The 24261-nt window shown below is 41.9% G+C and overlaps 1 protein-coding gene across 6 annotated transcripts in view; it reads right to left on the reverse strand.

The window, feature by feature from the left end:
* The window catches only part of TBXAS1 (thromboxane A synthase 1), a 349992-nt gene that overhangs the window by 132546 nt on the left and 193185 nt on the right, over nt 1-24261 (reverse strand). For all 6 annotated transcript variants that reach the window (XM_075939406.1, XM_075939367.1, XM_075939378.1 and 3 more), the window contains 2 exons: nt 12452-12568; nt 586-674 (listed from right to left, as the gene is read on the reverse strand). In XM_075939406.1, coding sequence (XP_075795521.1) covers nt 586-674; nt 12452-12568 — 206 coding nt within the window. The remainder of the gene's footprint in view (nt 1-585; nt 675-12451; nt 12569-24261) is intronic.

The raw sequence follows: 24261 nt of genomic DNA on the forward strand, positions 1-24261 counted from the left end.
CACATCATTAGACTTTGGAACTCGTTGCTACAGGAAATTATTGAGGCCAAGAATTTAGCTACATTGAAAAAGGAATTGGACATTAACCAGAGTTATAACAGTTAATGCCAACACAAAATTGAGACGGATATTCAGCCTCATGCTTCAGGGTTTATGCCAATCTCTTGACTATTCAGAGATGAGGATGAGAACTAAAATGGAGGCAAATTATCCTACAACTGTCTATCATAGGGTTCCTTGTAAGTTTTTGGTGCTGGCACTGTAAGAGAAAAGATACTGGACTAGATAGATCTGATCCTGTATAGCAGCCACACCAGCCTGCACTGGCCTACTTTCACTTTTGCCCACAGGCCAAGACCCATGAGTCCAAGACAGTTGGGCCGGGTTCCGAGACTCAGCACCCTTGTGTTTTCTTTACAGTGTAGACACACCTTTAGAGTGATAATGACCACAAAAGAAGGGTGCCTCATTGGAAACACCCTGCATTAAGCTGTGTCCCAGCCTGTAAGTAAATGGGTCTTTAGGGTAAGTGCGAGTATTCAAGTATTTTGAAAAGGTGGCTCATTTGTAGCATGGAGAATGTACCTTTGAATATCGAAAGCCTTGCCAGAATCCGCATAGACCTTCAAATTACTTAGCAGGACATCACATGCTTGGTTTATTAGCGGAGTCATCTGAAAAAGAACACATATGGTACAATTAATTCAAAAACATCTTCTGTATTAGTTACACAGAGTAGATGGTACAGTGCTCACAAGATCTTTTGTGTGAGTGGACACGTAATCTTCTCTGGTGAAGAAGGAATCTTAGGAGGGGAGACAGAAGGTGGGTAGACAGCCCTTGTTTTACAGGTTTGTCTTTACATTGCTCAGGGAGGTGGGTTCTTCAAATCCCTGAGCAACGTAAGTTATACTGGCACACATGGTTTCATGTAAAAGCCTTCAGTTCTTACCACAAAGAATATGCTAGCTCTACTAATTGGCTGCTGCATAGCCTACAGTCAAGATAGGAAATCCTGACTGAATGGTCACAGAAGTTGGGTTCCTGTCTAGCTGTGGTTAAACTTAAGTAGATTGCTATTTAACAAAAACATGGCACTTTTTTTCTCCATTGTGCCCCAACCCAAAATGGATGGTGACTTACAAGGACCAATATGTACGGTACATTAAAAATTACACAGTACGCTCTCAAGGGCAGGGAACATAACTTATCTATGGCTGCAATCCCAAACAAAGGGATCAGCATGCACAGGCCCTTACTTCTGAGTAGAGGCAGGGATTTTTGCAGAGCTGAGGCCTATGTTAGCAAAGCGCCATACAAATGTCTGGTGTTATAGGCCACCACAGTTTGTAGAGAACAGTGTTATTGCAATACAAGGGAAAACTTCTTGGGAACGACAATTGCCACCACAGGAGCAGACACCTGTTTAATACCAATCAGAAACCTCTGCTAACAGTCATGAGTGCTTTCACACAAAGGTCAGGAATGGATCTAACTGTGATCTGGCTGTGGCTAACAGAGGAACATCTTTGTTGCCTCCTACAAGTCAAGGATCAGGAGCAAATCAAGGTAGCCAAGGCTAGGAAACAAGACATGAACAGGACTAGGAGCAGGGTTGGAGCAGGCACATGGAGGATTGGAACTGCAGAAATGAATGCACTGGGCACTCAGCCACTGTTGCTGGTAGAAAAGACAGCCAGCTACCACAACTAATCAGGCGGTACAGGTAGCCTGCTGCAGGCCAACTACACTTGCTAGAAGACTGACTCTGCTGAAAGCCCTGATCTTTGACAATCAGATTCCAATCATAGTAATGTGCCATGGATGGGCTGACTACTTTGGATTAGTGTACAGCCTGTGATGTGAGCGTGTCCCCTGGCCTTTTTGTCATAGGAGTATGAATTGTATTTCTTTATAATCTGTGATCAGATACGTCATTGTGTCCCCTGTGACTATTATATGCATCCATTGCAATAGAAGCTGCCTATATTATCAGCCACTTGTAAGCCCCTCATCCTCCTGACCTGCTTATCCAGATTTTTTTTTAAGCAGGTAGATATGAACCAGCATGATAAAAGCAAACAGGCTTGTGCTGCAACTGTGACACTCTTGCCAAAAATGACTTATTGCCTCCTCTTGCTACTTGAACAGAGCAACGTGGTCTGCCCATCCAAGTCCGGGGTTGCTTGGCACCTCTGCCTTTGTGAAACTGGCATAACACTTTGTACACAGGCACAGTGCCATCTGAACACATGGTCTGTAGTACAAACAACCAAGAGATCAGTGGATGAATATCCACTATGCTTACAGAAGGAAACATTCAGGGTTAGGAATATCGTTAGTCACTTAAGCTCCCATGCCAATTTCAGCTCAAAACTGAGTCGACTGGGGCCTCATACTGGGAATCTCATAATAAGAATTCTGAAGCAGCCAGATTACTAGTCTGCAAAAGTAGCTGAGAGGATAGAGAAGTTAAAATATCATATTATAGTGCAATCTCCTTTCTCTTTGGGCTTCCCAAGGAAAGTCTCCTGAAGAAGGGGTTCTTCTCAAGTGGATCAGTGAAATTAACAGAGATTTCTGTTAAACACATAGAAATGGTGTGAAATGTTTTGTAATCTCTGGGTTAAACCCTTCCACATAACAGAATCATTCAAGGAGAACAAAACAAAAATTAGCATTTCAAACTGGTATTTTTTTAAATATATAGTGATCATTATATATTTTCTTTTATTGCCTTTTCTCTCTCATTCTTCCTCACCAGACATGCAACCATCCAGCCAGTTGTTACAGCTTTTCAACTGCTAGCAGGATATTGGAGGGATTATTTTTGTAGTGGACAGGGCAGCTCATCCTATTGATCTTAGCTTTCTACATTCTGCCACCCCATACGATTCTTTGAATATTACTGTACTTTATTTCTACCCATGAGAATTTTTTTGTTGGCAAATCTAGCCAGAGGGCTAGATGGTTACAATGATTTGCATTGTGGTGAATGTGTGCAGGAATTGTTGAAGGGTAGGGATATATTGACAAGATAATTACTTGCATAAGATGACTATGTAGGATATATACTTAGCTCTGGTGACTACTACTATACTATACATTTTCAAGACCTCCACAACCTAGGATTTTCTGTTAAGTAAATAACACAAGCTGTTGTACATTCTGATTGGCTGGTAGTAATATAATGGAGTAAAATTCAAACAATATGTTTCTTGTAAATATTTGATCTGCCAGTTATCTAATGGCAAGTATATCTCGGTGTCCAGATTTATTTCTATCTGCCAAAGAAGAGAGCTTGGGATTGAGTTTTTCCTTGTTGCCAGGGGCTTCCTTGCGTAATCCTGCCAATACATGGCTTGGCACAGAAGAATTTGTTTCTGGTACTAGGTATGCACAGTACACTGGGATGTTTACTTTGCTCAATAGTACCACAGTCACAATCCCCTGATTAACTACATTTCTGAGTATTCAATCATTATTATTTGCTATAATATCAGCCCCCACAATATGCCACAGAGAACTTTAAACTCAAAATAGTCATGAGAGAAGAACAGCATATGAGCAAAACTTTCAAGGTAACATGGGTTCCGTGGCAGATTATATTTTTAAGCAGTGTTTTAATTTCCCCAAGCTCCCTTTGCCAATTCTCTCTCCCCCATCTATTTCCCAACCTGCTCAGCTGTTCCCTCCTTCCAAATTGCACACCCTACAGCAGAGAATCAGGCTCTGGATGAGAATCTAGTGGGTGAACCAAAACCAACAGCCTCGTCAGGCGATGCCCATTTTAATGGGAGTGTCTGGAGATCATCTGCTGGCATTCTCTGGGGGCTGAAGGAAGGGCTTGCATGACATATTTCCCCTTTGCAATCATTTGCCGCTTCTGCTACTTACTTCTTGCCATCACAGAGGTTGAGCCGGAGACTGGCAGTTCTTCCCTCTATTGGGAAGATGATAGGCTAATACAGTGGTTAAGGAGTATTAAACTGCACAAGGATAGTCAACAGGCCTCACTAAATATCCTTTTCACCCTATGCAATTATTATTTTAACTGTATCATGTCATATTAGCAATTTTCCATAATAAGTATCTCAGCATTCAGCAAAACTAGATAACCAGCTGCCTGCTATTATAGTATAAGAACATTGCCTTTATATATTAAAAATAGTAATTAACATATCAATAATATAGTGTATGATCATCAGAAATAATCATTCAGCTTTTCATACTGTGTATTGCACAAGAGCAGGCCTCACTATAATATGGCACCATGACAGCATGATATGGGCTGGTAAATAGTAATTCATGTATTATAAAACCAGGAATGACCGCTGGAATTATCTAGTCTGACCTCCTGAATAACAAGGCATAGGATTTCCCTTGAACTAACTCCTGTTTGAACTAGAGCATATCTAGTGCCTGAGCAACCTTAATTTAGCTCGTTTCTACTCATGCATTAATTATATGATCACCTGCTGGTTTTTTCACAGAAGATTTTAGATGGCAAGCTCTAGCAAGTCTCTACTGAGCACATGCAGACTGTAATTTTTATTTTAAAACCACCTACTTTCCCCCCTCATATTAATCTTCAAGAATGCAGACATACAAACCCAAGTTCTTAAAAAAAATTCAAGCTGAGGTAAGTGCCCGGCATACAAAATTGCATCCAGAATGGTTAAAATTTTGAAAAGTTATAAGAAACTGAAACTTTAAATGGGATGTTTTGGGTATACTTAATAATAAATGGTGCTACCAGCTCACCTAGAAGGTCTGTAACTAGAAGCATAATGTGAACACCACATATACATATAATTACTATACCAAAAATATTATATTGAAACAGTGTTACTAAGGTTGCAAAGCAATCCAGTCAAAAGTTGGAAGTGTCAGAATAAGTCCTGGGATTCAGGCCATCTTAATTCTACCTCGTTGTGCATATGAATTATGACATGATGTTTAATTAAGTTATCACATACCATTTGTTCAACAGACATCCTGCCTCATTCAATGCACAGGACGAATTGTGCTCAGTCAATCAGACAGCTGTTAATATTTCTTTTCATCCTCATTATTCATGACCTGATCTAGCAAAGCGCACATAAGCAGGTGTTTAAGTACTTTGCTGGATTGGGGCCTCAATGCATGATATCTCTCACACTCACACTCACACACTCTCTCTTTATATATATTCAGTGATGATGGATACGCAGATTATGACCTGTTGAAGCTTTTTTTGTTGGCTTGACATACAGTTTCTCTAACTTGTTAGGCAGAGTCCCTGCCCTAGTACTGGTGGTCTTGCATGGGAACATTTGGCACTACTTGGACACTAAGGCTGTGTCCAGACTAGAGGGTTTTTTCGAAAAAAGTAGCCTTTTTTCGAAAAAACTTCCCCTGCGTCTAGACTACAGCCGCGTTCTTTCGAAATTAAATCGAAAGAACGCGGCTTTTCTTTCGACGGCGGAAAACCTCATATCACGAGGAAGAACGCCTTTTTTCGAAAGTGCTCTTTCGAAAAAAGACGTTCTTGAATGCAAACAGGGCTTCTTCGAAAGAGAGCATCCAGACTGCCTGGGTGCTCTCTTTCGAAAAAGCGGCTTGCTTTTTTGAAAGTACTGCTTGCAGTCTAGATGCTCTTTTTCGAAAGAGGCTTTTTCGAAAGATACTTTCGAAAAAGCCTCTTTTGAAAGAGGCTTGCAGTCTAGACATAGCCTAAGGGTATGTCTAGATTACATCCCTTTTATCAAAAAAGGCATGTAAATTAGACATATGGAAATTGTAAATGAAGGTGGGATTTGAATTTCCTGTGCTTTATTTACATAATGACGGCTGCAGCTTTTTTTTTTTTTGAAAAGCCGCTTTTTGAAAAATCCCTGTCTTAACCGCGGGTTTTTTCGAAAAGCGGCTTTTCGAAAAAAAGCCGCGGCTACCATTATGTAAATGAAGCATGGGAAATTCAAATCCCACCTTCATTTACAATTTCTATATGTCTAATTTACATCCCGTTTTCGATAAAAGGGATGTAATCTAGACATACCCTAAGGGCCTAATCCAAAATCCACTGAAGTAAATGGGACACTTTCCATTAACTCTGAAGGGCACTGTGTCAGACCCCAAAGAGAAGCACTGTGTGAGGAATGGGAGAAAAGAACTACAAGAAGAGGTGGTGGACCATTAGCAGCAGATAGATAAGGCAGCAGCTGGGCCAGTAATGGAGAACCCACCCTGGAACTCCATCTCCCAACTCTGGTGGTAAGCAGACAGGCTTTGAAGAGCCTTCCCCAGTCCAGATGACTGAAAAAAACAGGAGTTTTACAAGAGTCAAGGCAAAAAAGAAGGGTGAGAAATTGTGGGAGACAGCATATAAGAGTGACAAAAGAACATCTGTGGGGTGGGAGCTTATGCCAGTGTTCATCATAGTTAAGCACTAGAGAAGACAAAATGAAACTGTATCTCTTCATTTGCCATTAACTGAACCCCAATGAAGGGTTTAATGCTGAGGCATAAGGAACTCAGAGGTTCCCATCCTACAAATTATCTTCTTTGACTCATATGTGGTCACCCAACATTTTTCATGCTTCTTTTAATTTACCTTCACCCAACTTCTCACCTTTACCCCACTTCTCAGGCTATATCTACACTGAGAGCTTTTCCGGGATACCAGAGGTATCTCGGAAAAGCTCTGCCACATCCAAGGAACGCGTCTGCTTTTCCAGAACATTTTTTGGAAAAGCAGACACTTTTTTCCAGCATCCCTGTAAACCTCATTCTACGAGGAAGAAGGAATGTTCCAAAAGAGGGGTTTTTTTGTAGACAGGCCAAATGTCAGAAAAACCCCTTTCGGAAGAAAAGTCGGAAAAAGATATGCAAACTGCAGTTCGCAATTTGCATATCTTTTTCCGACTTTTCTTTGTAGTATAGACATAGCTTCAGTCACTTGTGAAATAGCTTTTCCTAGTGAAAGACCCACAAGTGGGGCAACTGCTGCACCTCCCCAAGTGATACTTCAGGAAGCAGCTGTAAAACACCAGCATTTTGCTGAAGAGCCCAGCAACCATGGCAAAGAACTGAGGGTACTATCAAAACACCTTTGACTTATGGAGAGCTCAGGGTTACAGAGCTACACTCATAATTCTGACCTACAGCCAGCAATGTCAGACCCTTCATTTTAGCTGCATCTGCTAGATCCCAATGTCTGAAATGGGCAGGAGAGGGTTTTTTTGGTTTGGGGTTTTTTTAAATCATTGTTTGTACATCACCACCACAAGTTCTGCTTTGCTGCAACTCTCTTCAGGTAGAAAAGCTGCATTAATACAAGCTCTGTTTCCCAGATTATTTAGGACAATGCTATGCTATGTTGCACACTTTCCCCTTTCGTTTTAATGGGAGGCAATAGCAGGCAGGATTGCAGGTATACTGATAGGAGATGGCAAGAGCACTGCAACACAATCAGAATAAATAAGAATCAATAGGATTCTGCTCATGCTGGCGGTAAGAAAGAGCAGATTTATTTATCAAATCTGACAGGTCCAGAACTGCAGGATCATCAGAAGTGCTTTCTTTATTTTATCAAGAAATGCTAAATAGGGTATCAAGATCACTATGGCATGCACAAATACCTTAACATCTTCTCTTGATTCATTATATTATACCTGGAGAGAACTTTAAAAGAATCTTGGTGGTAGCTCTGATACTTCTAACATATCTTTTATCCAAGGACCTCAAAGCATGTGCCTGACATCATTAATGAATTAAGTCGTACAACAACCTCATGAAGCAGGTATTATTGTTTACAGAAGAGGAGATTGAAGTATGCAGCACTCTCTCAAGGTCATGTAGGAAGCCACGGGCAGAGCTGGGATGAGAACCCAAATTTCCTGACTCCCAGTCTTGTGCTGCTTCTCCTAGTCTAATTATTTATCGCTCCTATATTGGTAATACCATAGGTGTCAATCCTGGTTCATGTTGGCTATCTCCTGGATAATTATAAAGGAAGATATGTGCCCTGCCCCCAGAACATTTATAATCTATGGTCTATCCTGCAATCAGATTTGCTAGTGATTCCACTGGGGCTCCACATGAGCGCAGAGATCCCTGACACAGATCTGACTGCAGGAGAATCAATGTTCTTATACTGAACTCATCATTTTGATACCTGAATGCCTTACACTATAAAGCATTAAAATCTCCTCCAATAAGAGTGATCTGTTTTACTAGCCTTTTTGTGTTCATTAGAAAAAGAGAAGGGAGAAATGATCACCTATAGAACTCAATGAAAACAAAGTTCAAATAGTGTTCCAGTTTTTAATACAAACAAGTTTGGAGATTCAGGGTGAACGAGTTCAAAATTTTGAAACACATTAGAAAAACAAATCTCCTAAAATAGACAGCAAAGGCATGGTCACTGAGCTATTAACAACTTTGTTGAAATTTTCCATAATTGGTGTCTGCCAGCATTGCCTGTAAGCCGGGCTATTTGTGAGGGTTGCTCAGAAAAGATTCAAATGCTGCCCAGCTGATTAGCAGAGTGCCCACAGCTAGGTTTGTGTTTCTTCTAGTGGTGCATAGTCACACATGCCTTAGTGCACATAAACATTTACTCCGCACATAGATGGAAAAAATCTGCTCTTGGATGGAAAAGATTAGACAGGACATTGGTATCTTCCTCTGGCTGATTTTTTTCAGAATACAACAAAGTGTACAGGAAAATTCCTTACGTTTCTTTAAGTGAATTCTCCAATCATACTACACCCCTGCTTTGTGGGAAAAGAAGAGAAGGTGACGGCCTTGTAGGTCTGTCAACCCAGGACACCATCTAGACACATCATAAAGTACTAGCTTTCTACATGTGATGTTGCCTCTAAGGCTGTGTCTAGACTACATGGCTCCATAGACAGAGCCATGTAGATTAGGGTTGAAGGCAAAGGGAAATGAAGTGGCGATTTAAATAATCGCCGCTTCATTTAAATTTAAATGGCTGCCGTGCTGAGCCGACAAACATCTGATCAGCTGTTTGTCGGCTCAGCACGCTAGTCTGGACGCTCCGCAGTCGACATCAAAGCCCTTTGTCGACCAGCCCGTTATTCCTCGTGGGATGAGGTTTACTGGGGTGGTCGACAAAGGGCTTTGATGTTGATCGTGGAGCGTCCAGACTAGTGCGCTGACCCGACAAACAGCTGGTCAGCTGTTTGTCAGCTCAGCGCGGCAGCCAATTTAAATTTAAATGAAGAGGCGATTATTTAAATCACCGCTTCATTTCCCTTTGCCCAATAAACAAATCTACATGGTTCCGTCGACGGAGCCATGTAGTCTAGACATAACCCTAGTGACTAGCCCCCAGATAAGGAGCCTACTGCTACTGCCATCTCTGAGGATGTAGCTCAAGTAGGAGAGGCCAATGTGTTTAACACTGAAGGGTTAGGTTTCCTAGACCCAGTTTTCTAGGTACGTAATTTATCTGGCAGCTGTGCTGGTTGTCTTCAGCACACAGATTCGTTAGGCTATTGCCCTACTTCAGGCTTCAATCTCTCTGTTATCCAGCATCCAAATAGACAGTGGTTTAGTCAGAATCGAGCTGTAACCTACATTGCTAATGTGCAACTCCCAGAATCCCCTGAGGTGTTTCACAGTCTCTGTAAATCTCATGGAACATCCTGTTGGCACAGAACTTAAAAGAACACTAGGGGACGTGGCAATGCAAGTACTCCAGAAAAAAAAAGGCAAAAGGGGTGCATCTCCTAGAGCCAGATCAGCCTGTGCTAAGGCCCCAGTGCTCTGGGAAAGGAGGTGGGCAGATTCCTGGAAAGTAGAATTACTTAGAAAGCAGCTGGCCATCTCCTGCCACTCCCCCTCTTTGGCTTGGATTGCAGGTGAAGCCTCATAACATGACAACCTTATAGTTCAAATGCCATTAAAATGCAACGCCACACTGAAGCGATAGTGGCTAACAAATTCCAACCTATGATATCTAGACTGAGCATGGTAGAAATTAAAAAGGGTGCAGGAGGGAAAAAAATACAGGCAATTCGCCCAAACTCTTAGATGCCAAATTTTACACCAAAAGCAGCCAATTTGTTGCTCCTTGAAAGATGGGTTTTATAATGGAAACACTAATAGGATTAATTATATAGAAAAGCTATGAGCACCAGGCCTTGCTGTAATATGGCAATACAAAAAGCTAGTATTTCTGTCACTGCAGTACTTTAGAGACTGTATAGGAAGCACTAAAGGTGGGAGGCTTAAGAAAAGGGGAGATGGATACCAATGAGTGAATATTGATTTCTTTTGAGAAATTCTAGTATGACTTCTAAATTAAGCAGCGTTGAGAAGCTTGCGTGAGCAAGGAGTTAAATCATGTTAAACTCAAATCCCAGGACAGAACACCGCTTTTGATTTAAAAAGATATACAAGGATGAGGAGCTTGTACATTCAAAAGAGGTTATTTTATTTCACTCAGAATCATGTACAATAACCAACACCCCTATCAGAAAAGCATTTGCTGCTAGAAAAAAGCAAGCACAGGGTATGCAGAAACAGAATAGATATTGAATGATGTTGCTGAAGCAACTGAACAAACTGATTTAGGTTACTTATGGGGATCCCATAACTGGAGACAAAATTTCTGAACAAAGGGAAGTGGAGCATTTCTTGCGCACACATGCACTCACGCACACGTGCACCCTCCCCCCATTGTTCAAAGGAAGCTCTTCCCTGATTGTTTAGACTTGAACACTCTCCTCCTCATCTTGTACAGTAAAGTAGGAAAAGTCTCCTTTTTCTAGTAACTAACAGCATGTTAACAGTCTCAGCATCCACACACAGTTTGGAACAGAGAGCAAAAGATGGGAGGCTAGGGTGACCAGACAGCAAGTGTGAAAAATCAGGATGGGGTGGGGTGGGAGTAATAGGCACCTATTTAAGACAAGCCCCAAATATCGGGACTATTCCTATAAAATCGGGACATCTGGTCACTAAAGAAGGCTAAGATATACATGCTAAGGGTGCACACACAAGCTTGCTGCTAGGTATTAAGTCAGTATAGGCATAACCCTCTAGTTTTAATGTCCTCTGGTGCTGTTCCTCCGTTGCCAAGAAGAATGAGATGTAACAGTGTGGGTTCTTCTCCCACATTAACTCTGCAAACACTTACATGCATCATCATCACACAGCACAATGTCCAAAGAATTTTTCCCCCTCTAAAGTATGCCTGACTGGTGCCAGCAGGGGTTGCTCTGTACAAACCAGGTGGGTGATTGGTTTAACCTTTTGTTAGTTTAAACAGCAAAAGCTGAAGCCCAGAACTGCTCTGTGCTGATGATGTTCAGTAAGAGAGATTAATTTTAGCTAAGGAAATGCAAAAAGCTCTCCTCTACAGCCACAGCATTGCTTAAATAATCATTTGAATATTTAAAAAATCCCGTCTATGAAATTTGCTATCAAGCCAGTGACAGAGTCAGTGTCTAGATGCATAACCAATGATATTGTCAGTTCTGATTAATCAGCGGTCCTTGCCAGGCTTATGGCCAATTAGAATTTACCATAATAAGGAGGTGACAGCTGGTGTTGCTAAGCAACTGCTGTCTATAGAGCTAAAGAAGCCAGACACATTTAGATGTTACTGAGGATTTCGACAGCAACATGTCAAAATAATACAAGCTTCTGCCCAGTGGAAAATTTTATAACCAAGAACCAGGCACCAAAGTGAGGAATGTATTTACTTTTCAGCATAAATGCAAAAAGGAAAATTTGTTTTAAAGCAGAGTTTAACCAATCATTACTCTGCATTTAATTAAGAGATATAGTGTCAATGGAATATAACTTTGTCACAGGATAATGGTCTCCTACTGGTAGCTAAATGCTGAGAAATGTATAGAAAATTAGCAGTAGGTCAACACTGAAATATTTATTTTCAGTCAGTAGTGTTTATCTTGCAACTACATTCCAGTAACCAATATCTATTATATCCCAGAATTAAGGGGGAAGAGGGGGAGAGGAATGTGTGAAAGAGACTGACAGGTTCATGCCATAAAGTGAGAGTTGCTAATTCTGCAAATATTGAAAAGCCGTGTTCTGATTGGTGGAAAGCATTAACCTTTTCTGTACTTCTTAGTCAACCAGAGCAGCTTATTTTTAAAAGTTTATTTATTTATTACATCTACTATATTTTTACGGGCAAGTTGATTTCTTATTGGAGAAAGTTGTAAGGCCCAATACTCAGCTCTGACCGAACAGCACAGCTGACCTGAAGTCAATAGAGCTATGTTGGTGTGTACTAGCTGAGGCTCTGGCCCACATGGTGCCAATACAAACACAATAACGGGGCCTGAACAGTTTGACAATGACATGTTGACAGTCCTTTAAATATCCCTGAAGTGCAGCAGGAAAGTGCTTGCAGAAGACAAAACATCAGTTGCTTTATATTAGAGCAGTGGCACTTACTGCATCTTACCTCTTTCATTTTTGCAGCACTGAAGGCCGGGGTCAGTATGCTCCGCACATCTTTCCATCTCTGATCCCGCAGACAGAGAATGCTGTCTACCATTGGCCTGGTAACCATGGCTGTAGTCTGAAGCAAAATAAAATGTGACAGGTGTTAACACACATGGTACTAGAACCATTTCATACAATGGCCCGATTCTCATACCCTGCTGATACATAGTGAATAGTATCTCACTTCATAAATCATCCCATTCCATTCCAACCAAAAGTAGGGAGAAATATTATGTTGTGGCTTTAACATATTACATTGAAATACAGGAGAAGTTGGAAAAAAATACTCTCTTGATCCCTGTATTTCTTCTTCAGCTTGTTCAGCTACATGTCCTGTCTTAGTCTATAAACTATTTCTCAGACTCTTCTGGTTCTGTTATATTTGATCTTTTCCTTTAAGTTTTCAGTGAATCCCAATTTTCTTAAGTCTGTCCATGTAAAGGTGACAAGCAAAGGGAATTGTCACAATACCTTCCAATTTGAAAATGTCTTTCAAAGTCAGGCTCTAATATGTCAGTCTGTTAAATCTAATTTGGGGTTGATTTTTTCTGAATATATAAATGCAATAAATATTTATTAATGACCAAATACCAGTCTGTATTCATCACAAATCTTTGCTTTTTAGATGTCTCTCACTGGGAGTTTTGAATAAAACACCCTTGTTAGTTGAACATATATAATATTAGTTTAAAATGGTCCTTTTCCCTTTCTTAGGTCCCACAGTGTCCATCTACACTCCGATCATGGTCATTTGCACCAAGATGACATGCAACATCCAGTAAGCTTGTAATACTATATCAGCGATGGAATTCTCCTAAAGAAAGTAGTGCTAGCCAAAGTGGACTAAAGTGAGTTGGTTGTTTAGGTAATGAAGGGGCTGTTTTGCAGGAGGCTTGTTACCCTGCAGAGTTTTGTAAAATATGTATGTGTATTTCATACTTCAAAACATCTAAACTAAAAAATATTTGGTAACACTACACAGCTTAATCAGCTCATCTAAGGCTACACAGACAGCTCTGAGCAACAGTGGGTTGACTGCTAGAAAAAGAGTGCATAGTGGGATACTGCATCCAAAGGAGAGAGTGCAATCCAAGTACAGATGAATGTCATAAGACAAAATAGAATGGACACGTGGACCATCCTTTCCATGTGGCAACAGAGGGGCATTCTGCACATAGTTAATGCTACGGAAGATTGGACAGATACCTTCAAATCATCTCTAAAGTAATTCTTCACTTTTATAGCTTTTATTCTCTGTAGGAGGCCAATTTAAAATAGAACCTTCTTCAAAATTCATAAAGGTCCTTGAAGGTCCATAAGCCCTGAAAATAAAATGTCTTTCCTCAAGGATTTAGCAAATCATTGGTTTACCACCTCCTGCCTCACCTTGCGCTTCTGATCCACCACAAGCCAACAGTATGCTGACCCTGCTCTTTTACGTACTTCCCCGCAGGGGCTAGCAGACTTGCCAGGCCCCTGGGCCAGTTGAGGGAGGAACTGGCTCCATATCCCTGGAAAGAGTGAGGCCTCAGGCAGAAGCGGCACCAGCCCTCTGCACCCACTCTGGCAGCGATTTAAAGAGCCTGGGGGGCTCTGGTCACCACAGTAGCTGTTGCGGCGGCCAGGACCCCGGGGCCCTTTTGAATCAGTTCCCCTCTTTGCCTCCCCCTCTCAGCGGAGGGTCTGTCCTTCCCCATTTGTGCAGCAGGCTCGTTCCATTCCTACTCAACAGCAGAAACCTCTGGGGGCTCCTTGCATTCCCTTACACATAGGTGGGGGGGGGGGGGGGAAGAGAGAGGACTGAATAAATGCTACTAGCTGTGCTTAGAGCCCCAAAAGGAGGCAGATTAAATTACTGGCTCAAGAGGGGATTTGGCCCAGTCCAAGAAAGTTGTACAGAGGAAGAACCCTTGCTGAATCTTTTCTTAAATTGTAGCGAGGACCGTTGGCAAGTACATTTCCTTCCCAATGTGCCTCTGAAAGCATTATGCTGGCTTCAACGTCTCTACAAGCATAGGGCCTCCCACCACTATCAAATGCCCAGTGTAACTGAGTAGGCAAAGAGAATAGGATGGAAACAAAGAGCCAAGGGCAGTGAAGAGACAAGATTGGGACGGAAGAGGCCAAGCTTGAGGGAAACGGGCCAAAGGGCCTGTGCCCACTAAAGAACACTCGCCTAAAGAGCCAGTAATGGAACCCAAGATTCCTGTGCCTCAGCTTTCCTTTGTTGTCAGCAAATATCCGTGAAACCCACTGGCAATGCATGCATTTCATATTCCACCCCAAGTGCTAACTGACAGAGGATGACAGTCGACTATTGCTCTCCATTAGGGTTGCCAGGTGTCCTGTTTTGAACCGGACAGTCCAGTATTTCAGCTTTCTGTCTGGGAAACAAATTGAGAAAATACCGGACATATAAATGTCCAGTATTTTCTAATTACGTTTTTATTCTTATCACGAGTATCAGTATGTAGTTGCGTACTGCCTGGCTGATGAGCGTGTCTACCAGCCAGGCAGTACACAACTATGCAGTGGGGGGGGGGGCAGAGGCAGGGGCGAGATGGAATCCCCAGGGCCAGACTCACCCGTGCGCCCCACCAGGACCGTGCACGGGATGGGCAGTACCCCAGGATGTTTGTGCACCCGGGCCAGCCCCGCTCCCTGCTAGCCGGTTTCCGCCCCACTTCCCCCTCGGCCAGCCCCGCTCCCCCCAATCCCCTCCTGGCCAGCCCTGCTTCCTGCTGGCTGGTCTTCTCTGCCCCCCAATCTCCTCTGGCCAGCCCCGCTCCCCCCAATCCCCTCCTGGCCAACCCCGTTGCCCTCCCAGCCGGTCCCTGCACCCCCATCTGAGATTCAAGTGTGTCCGATTTTTTTTTAAACCATCTGGTAATCCTACTCTCCATTACTCCATTTGCTCAAGTGGCTGAGGTCGTGTAATGAATCTAAAAATTCCAATCCTGCTGATGGCCCATGTGGGTTTCGACCTGCCACTTGATGTAATTTCAGTTTAGTTTTTTTTTTAAACTTAGACAATTACAAAGTTAAGCACTCAGATGTTATGAAACACTTGCAGCCTTAATTCAACCCCTTTGTGTGTATGCATTATGATACAGTCTTAACATGGACACATACTGTTTTTTTCCAAAAGACCCCTGCCTCCTGCAGAACACAGAGTGGATGGACTTGCTCTGGGGGTGAAACAAGGGTGTGTAGTGAAGGAAATCTGGCTGTAGAATGCTTATTTTGTTTGCTGCAGAAGCTTAAAAGTGTGTGGTGAGAGAGGCAGGAGACTGCAGGAAGAGACAGGCTGGCCTTATGGTAAAGGCAGTTGAATGCTCCCATGGAGCAGTGGCAGGTTTGCCACTGGACCAATTGTTCCCTGACACCTGGCCAAGTAAGACCAAGGTATGCCAGGTCCAGTAGCCCCTGTTTGTGGGGGCTCCCAGTGGGGAGCCAGGACCCCTCACAACCAAGGGCTGCTGGTGAAGCAGCCTTTACCCGCAGTGAGCCTGGGTCTGGTGCAGGCAGAAGCTGCTTTTAAGCCAGCTTCCCCAAGCACTGCTCCTGCTTCTCCCTCCCCTTGCTGCCTCTGACAGAGAGGCAGCAAGGGGTGTGTGTGAATAGTTGAGTAGTCGACTTAACTAGTTAATAAGCCTAGGCTAAATGGGTAGTTGACTACTCTCGGACATTCCTACACTGAACAACAATGATATGAGAAAATTTTGAATTGCTACTTTTTGAGTAAGTTCCATTCATCCTGTGCACTGAATGAGGGAGCGGTTTGTGGGAAAAATAGCATATGATCACGTAGTTTAAGACTGTATGATAATGATCAAGAGGGCTGAATTTAGGTTACCTTGGCAAGCTTAATTCTGATATTTCCAAATTTTGAGCACTTGACTTTTGAACCTTAATGATGTTTGCAAAACACAGTTTTGTTATTTTGTGAAAATCCTATAGCCACAGAGATGCTTTGAATAAGGAAGGTCAAATTGTGGGCTTAAATTATTTGACATTGTCTTTAAATTGGGTACTAAAGCATGCTCTGTTTAGTGAAGCCGCAGCAGAACTGAGACCCCAGAGAGTACTTCATTTGTCAAGTTTTCCTTATCATTCCTGCAAACACTTTCCTGCTAATTGCATAACCTGTGTTATAGCTTCACATAGCAGGGATGAAAATGAGTTTGGTATGACAATGAGCCTGAAGCATCATGGTAAAGGATGAAATGTCTTCTCTCACAGAATGGAAATAGTAGAAGCTGCAACTGAGAATTTTTGATCATATGAAAATCACTACAAATTATTAGACAAAGCTGCTGTAACATTCTCTGGGCTGTTTTACTTTCAAGTCAAATGCAATCAGACTAATACTGCATCTGTTACAACCTAAAGATTCAACAACTGTTCTCTACTTCCTTTTCCTGACGAGTCAATCACTTCTGAATATGGTACAGTAATACTCCAGAGTAGAAGGAAGATAGTAACTGAAATTCAGAAATGGGGTTCGTGTGGGACAGGAGCAAAGGTAATCTGCTGTGGCATACACACAAAATACCTCTATCTTTAATCACGCTTGTGACATTGGGCACATCCATAGAGAATGTGAGTGATCTTTGCTTCCAAATAAAGAGGTCTCTGCCTTAGCCTAGGGCTTAAAAATATGTGTTAGCATATCGGCATGCAATCTCTTTTGAAATTTGTGCAGAAGCTCCTTACCTAATAGCAATTCATGCTGTCCTCAAAGACAAAACTGTCGGCTCCTTCACCTTTGTTTTTTGCTTCTGCTTGCAATTCATTATCAGTAGGCCAGACTGTACCTCTACTAGGCAGTAACATCAACACACAACATGGGGGAAAAATTCTAGGAGGGTCTCCTCACAGAGCATCCTCTGTGTTCCTCATTCAGGAAAGTTGGAGGGAGGGGACAAAAACAGGAAGAAGGGGATTGAATTTACATCTAGCAGAAAAAAAAGAGAAGAGATTTTTGCTTACACCCCCACAAATCTGCAGGGTTCTTGTGGAATGCAAGGATTCAAAGCCAAAAACACTGTTCTTTTGTAGCACCTTCAGCTGCTCCAGGACACACCTTATTGGAGAGATCCTGGGCATGGACCTCAGACAATCTCTGCTGGGATGTATGAGATGCTACTTGTCCTTGTTAGAGAAAAGAAACTGCCCCCCCCCCCCGTAAAAAAGTTTGGCCAGGTCCGCTCTTGTTATAGTGGGCTGCAGTACTCCTTGAGAGAAACCGGCCGCACCCTTCCTGCATACCATTGCCTTTAGAAAAAAGGAAAGGTGTGAAAAGGGGAAAATAGCCTCAGACTCTCCCACCCGTCACCTTGGCGCGAGAACTGCGGGGCTTACCTGGTCGCATGAAACCAGCACAGTTTCGGCCCAACCCCTGGGACACCGACCCCCCCACTTGGTGACCATTGGGCCATATATGGTAATATGCAAGCGCAGGGAAGTGATGTGCAGATTTGGGGATAAATACCCATGGCACAGTTCGCTCTAGGAGGTCTTCGCAACACACGTACCACCGTGCGTGTGCCTTCTCGTATACTTCCAAGCGCTGCCGGCCTGATCAACCGACCAGCCACCTCCCGCGACTCTCGGGCGTAACCAAGGCCTTCGCAACCGAACCGATATCTGTGAAATGTTCCGTGTGCTGTGTAAGTTGGTATGTATGATTTGATTTTTTCCTGTTGTATAAGCTTAGTGTTGTAGTTGTTTTTGGGTAGTACATAAGAGTTTGTAGTTATCACTGTTATTTAATTACTGTAGCTGGATATTTTAAGATTAGAGACTATTCCCCTTGCCATTCCCATCCCTATATCTCTGACACGTTTTACTAGAAGCCATAGAATAAATATAATAAATACTGTAAATTCATTATTAACACGGTCTATTAAAAATCTTAGAATAAATACTATAAATTCACCACTGTCATAAATAAATAATTGTATTTGATAAAATTGTCCACCTGGTTCTGTCCTTCCCCCCTTGGGTATTCATCATCGGACGTGTGATTCTCGTGACAGTCCTCACAAGCTCTATCCTCATTATCTTGTTGACTCTCCCACTGCCCATCCTTTCACCCCAGGCCCTTGGTGAATCCCATGTGGCGCAGAGTGTGAGTGAAGGAAGGAGGATCCTGCTGCGGAGTTAGCTGACCTTCCCCTCCACACTACAAGGGGGAGCTGTACACACGCATAAAAAAGGCATGGTCCTAGCTGTGTAGTAGCCATAATATTCTAGGAGGGTTTTAAAATGTAAAAATATAGGAATCCAATGAGACTACAATCTAGTCAGACAGCACATAAGCATATTGAAGAGAATGGGATGCCTCATAAAACAGAATGAGCAAGAGGTGGAGTCTGGCACACATTTTGTGGTGCCACAGTGTTTCTTTGGTGGTCTTACCATTTAAAAAAGGGGGGTTGCATTCTTCTCACTATCAAGTATATGACTATGTTCTGTAACATTGTTTGAAGAAGTGCATCTTAAGAGGGGATTTAAGAGAGGACAGGCTGAAGGCATCTACCCTGACAGAGGATAGTCCTCTATACCCCTCTCTCTAATATGAACCATGTCAAAGGCCTATTAGAAGTTACATGTTAAGCCCTGCTTGTCCAAGTTAATCCAACAGGCAGCTCCATTAGCTCAGCCAACAGGGGGAGCCAATATGTATGTAAAGCAATTTGACAATATTTCACCCAGTAGAGGGCAGTGATACGACATCCACAAATTAGTGCACCCCTTCCAGGTTAAAAAAAAAAAAAAAAAGCTGACAGCTCACCATGTGCATGTTGTTCTTCCTCTCTGACTCTTGACTAAATGGGATATCAATGCAGTATTACAAAAGATATTTAAATGTACTGGTTAGACACCTGTACCCTTAACTGTTAATAGTATATTATCCCCCTACTTCCCCAGCATCTTGTGATAAGTGAAATGTTATTTACAATTATCTGCAACCCAAGTGCCTTATGTTCACAGAAGAGTTTATGTTGTAGCTTACGACTAGAGCAGAATACTACCTCAATGTTACAAACTGCTTGCAAACTAAGCTGTCTTCAGACACATTCTACAGTACAGTATTTCTGCCTTCACACCAAAGCCATGAACAGGCTCTCACTTAGGCAGCATGACGTCACCAATATATCCCTGCAAAGTCTATGTCATTCCTTTTGGGAGGAACTGGGATTTTTGAGTTCTGATCCAAGACTTGGGAACCTAGTTCCTTCCATGAGAATCACAGCCATGGTATAAGTGCAAAGTCCCAACCCCCATCCATCTTTCCAGTCTTTCAACTCTGCTCTTATATTCTGCTGTGGTAGGAAAAGTATTTTGTCTAGAGAACAACCTTATTACAAGCTTCCTCATTGCCAGTTATTTCTTTCATGTTTGCGCCCAAAATAAATATCTCTCTGGTTTATTTACTTCCAAAAACAACTATCCAGCAGCCCAAGTTCTACCAGGCCATTCAAGCAAGGTATTTCCTTCCCCTTGCTTGAAATAGAAGTGACTATGCCAATCCCTACTGCTCATTAAAACATAACGTGGGTTGCTGATTTCTTCAAAGACAACAAACAAAAAACAAAAACCCACCACCAACAACCTTTTGAATTGCTGAGGGGTAAGCAACCAGGAACACTTTTTCCTACGCATGTTGGATTAAATGAAGTTGGAGAATTTCTCAGACTGAAGATGATCTCTGAATTAAAGGTTTTCTTATGGCTTTAGTTCAAATAGTTTCTACCCTGGCTGCCAACTCCAAGCTTTTGTCATTTAATTGTTTCATGTGTTGCTACTAAAGGTTATAGCTTATATTACAACATTCACAAATACTGACCAGTTTTTTAATTAATGGTCATCTGTTCTCACAAAAGCTTATGCTCTAATAAATTTGTTATTCTTTAAAGTGCCACCAGACTTCTTTCTCTTCTACTATCCTTTAGTTTTCCATCCTAGCCATAGAGGGTAGGTCTAGACTGCAATTAAACAACCACAGCCATGTCAGCTGACTTGGGCTTACAGGACTCAGGATAGAGGGCTGTAACACTACGGCTATGTCTAGATTGCAGGCTTCTTTCAGAAGAAGCTTTTCTGAAAGAGATCTTCAGGAAAAACTTCTTTCGAAAGAAAGCGTCCACACAGCAAAAGTTCATTGAAAAAGTGATCTGCTTCTTTGAAAGATAGTGTCCACATTGATTGGATGCTATCTCACATTTCAGTTGTGGTTACTGTGGATGGAGTGGCCACTAGGGCACCTGTGATTCTTCCTGGAGGCCTCTTCTTTCGAACCGCCCTCCCTCTCTCTCCCTCCCCCCCCCGTTCCCTATCCACACATGCCTTTTTCCAAAAGAACTCTTTCAGAAAAAGGCTTCTCTCTCATAGAAAGAGGTTTACTACTGTCAGAAAAAACCCTCTGTTCTTTCAACTTTGTCGAAAGAACGCAGTTGCAGTTTGGATGTAAGTGTAGTTTTTCCAGAAAAACGGCCATTTTTCCAGAAAAAAATCTGCAGTGTAGACATACCCTGTGATGTAGGCATTTGGACTTGGGCTTGCACCAGTGTTTAATTGCAGTGTAGACATATTTTATGTGACTTGGAAAAATGTTACCAAGTAAGATTTGTTATGGTGATTACAGCAATTGTATTCTAGTCTATGGTATAGAAGAGATTGTACTACACAAAGAGGCAGTTACAAGCTTATTCTCTTTTTATCAAGTCAGGATTTTAAACTACTCACCAATCGCTACTAGTCATCATTACTCATTGGCAAAATGGAACAGTCAACACCAGCTTATAAGTAAACACTAGATTATTTATTTGGGGGTGGTGTTTCATTTTGTTTTGTTTTCTCTTTTTGCTATGGCAAACTGCATGGAAACATCTGTTCTTGTCATCACAATCATTTTCTTAAGTCATGGTTTTGTCAACAGAAACCAAATCAAGACACTGCTATGAAACAAATATCACCACCCATAAACACTATATAAACACATAGGATCTCCATGTGGGTTTGATTTAGAATGGTATACATCAGCAGTGACTCCACGTAGTGAGACTGGTGTAAGCAGATCTGGATCAAGCCCACACCTTTTATGAACACTATTTAGAAACCACTTCCATTTTACACACATGGGATACAAAGAAAATTATTTGCTGATACTTTGGTTTCAGAAACAACATGTTAGTATTGTTAGTTTGGGTGCTACAGAAGTTGGATACGACAATGCACAGTTTCTGCCAAGGTTTAAAATGGGTTTTCAGCTGACACAGTTGTACTGCCCAGTGTTGGTTAAGGTCATAAAGTTGTTAAAAGCTTATCTATTTATCCATGCTTTTCCTGTGGAATAGTTTAGGAGAGGAAGATTTCCTTTATGTAGGGTGAAGAGGAGAGGAAAATAGTTCTTGATGGTTTTGGACAATATAGATTTATTCATGTGTTTTAAATTGTAAGTACATGTGGAAATGGTAATCTGCAAATAATATCAATTTAATACATAAAACAAACCTGTCCTCTACAATTCATAACATTACAAGCAATGCAGAGCAGAAAGGATATGGTCTTCTGATTCAAGAAAAGCTTAACAAATGTTTGCTACACATCAGAGATATTGTGATTATATTCTGCTGTTGAGATTCCTGGATGTAACTAGGTTAGAAGGACACTGACATTTGCTCAGGTGAAAATATATATCAGTGGTCCCCAACCTTTCGGGGCTGCTGGGTGCCAGGGGGCTGCATATGCACCGGGCGCCTGGGGCACAAGAATGGCTCGGTTCGGCCCTGGTCACTAGGCGGGCGCTCATAAATGCCCCGGCAGGTGCCATGGCACCCGTGGGCACCACACTGGAGACCACTGATATAGATTTTGTATGAAGGATTTTTTATAACATGGTAGATAAAGATAATTTCAAGATTTTTAATTTTTTAAGATTTCTAGTTGAATTTTAGGTTTAAACTGTATGCTCTGTTTGCCATAAAAATAAAAATATAAACAGGCCAATCTAGCTTAAAATGTCTAAACTTGTTGAAATGCAAAAAGGAAACCAACGGCATAAACAGTGAATTAGAAACAAGAACCAAAATGTTAAAAAATGAGTATCTTCAGCTTCCTAAATTTATATATGGGCACCTAAAAAAATTATCTGCTTTTCAAAAGTGTTCAGCACCTAGTGGTGCCCAACGAATTCAGTGAGAGCCAGAGCTTTCAGTGCCTTACAGGACTGAGCACTTGGGAGTAGGGATGTGAGCATGTCCCTGTTTACACGATTAACCAATGAGCTTGGGCTCATCCGTTAATCCTAATAGTTACATGAGGAGATGACAAGGGGAGGAGAGGTGGGAGCCAGAGCATGTTTGGAAAGCTGACGAAAAGCCAGTTCACTGCATGTACTAGCTCTCGCGGAGCTGTCCACCCCACCTCTCCCGCCCAGCTATCTCAGATACGGAGGCAGAAGAGGGCAGGTGGGCAGGAGCCAGTACATGCAGTGAACAAGCTTTTAAGTTGGCTTTTCCCACGTGCCAGCTCCGATGGAGCCGTTTCCTGTCCAGCGCTGCTGTCTCCCACAAAGGCAGCAGCGAGGGGTGGAGGCAGGAGGTGGTATGCGCAGGGATATAGCTTTTAAGTTGCCTCTAATATAAGGCAGCAGCATGGGGGAGAGGGCGGTGCTTACAGGAAACCAGCTTAAAAGCCAGTTCTATCCGAGCACCATCTCCCGCCTGGCCCCCCAAATGTAAATGTGTAACCACTGTAAATTTCAGCTGTTACATGTGTACAAAAATAAACACATTTTAACATCTCTACTTGGAATGGGGTAAATTAAGTTCTGGAGATGAAGTCTTCTGCTTATCAAAAGAAGAGGTATAGGACAGCAGTGGAAACTTCACGCTTCCCCCTTTATTGTCCCAATAGGGAGTGAAAGTCTCCATGCCCAGTCACTCCTTCATGTCCTTGCTAAGATTGCCAAGATCACTGCCAACTGGAATGGATTTAACTCCCCTATATTTGTATTTCAACATTCACATGTACTTTCCCATTGTGCACATTGATTTATGGGAGTTGCAGTTTTGGATCCTGATATTCCCATTCTCCTTGATGGGTCAGGTTCCCTAGTTGGAGTGCAATTCCCATAACAACACAGTGTTATGTTAGCACTCCCATGATCCACCATGCAATGCTTAGTCAGAAGGAAATCCTCATTGCATTATGGGAGATATAGTTTAGCCAACAGGAGAGAACCGTAGCGCAAAGTACATTTAAAAGGCAAAGTGCTGCTAAAGAAGTTCATTTGAATGTTTTATTGAACTTATTTAAAATAAAATTGTTTAAGTGAGTTCAACAAAACTAAATACTCTGATTCAAGACAAACTGACCTTAAACAAAGTATTTCATTTTGCTTCTCACAACAGAAGAATTGATTTTTTTTAAAAAAACAAAATCTAAATTTTCCCAGGGACAAATTGATTTTGCAGAAACTGCATTTTCTGTCAGAAAATCATTCCAACAGAAAATTTCCAACAAGCGCTTATGGCAACATGACCCAATAGCAATGTTAGAGTCACAGTATTAAACTAATTGAAGATTTCAAGTCCCCACACTGCTATTGTGGGGACTTGAATTGTGATCACTCTTATACACTAAAGAAAACTCAAAGTTTTTGTTTTAAGAAAAACTGTCTATTCTATCCATTGAAAACCTATAGCATTTGCCTTATAGTAGTAATTTTTATTTCCCCATTTATTTGCACCTCATATG

Source organism: Pelodiscus sinensis, chromosome 1, assembly GCF_049634645.1.
Source record: "Pelodiscus sinensis isolate JC-2024 chromosome 1, ASM4963464v1, whole genome shotgun sequence".
Lineage (NCBI taxonomy): Eukaryota > Metazoa > Chordata > Testudines > Trionychidae > Pelodiscus > Pelodiscus sinensis.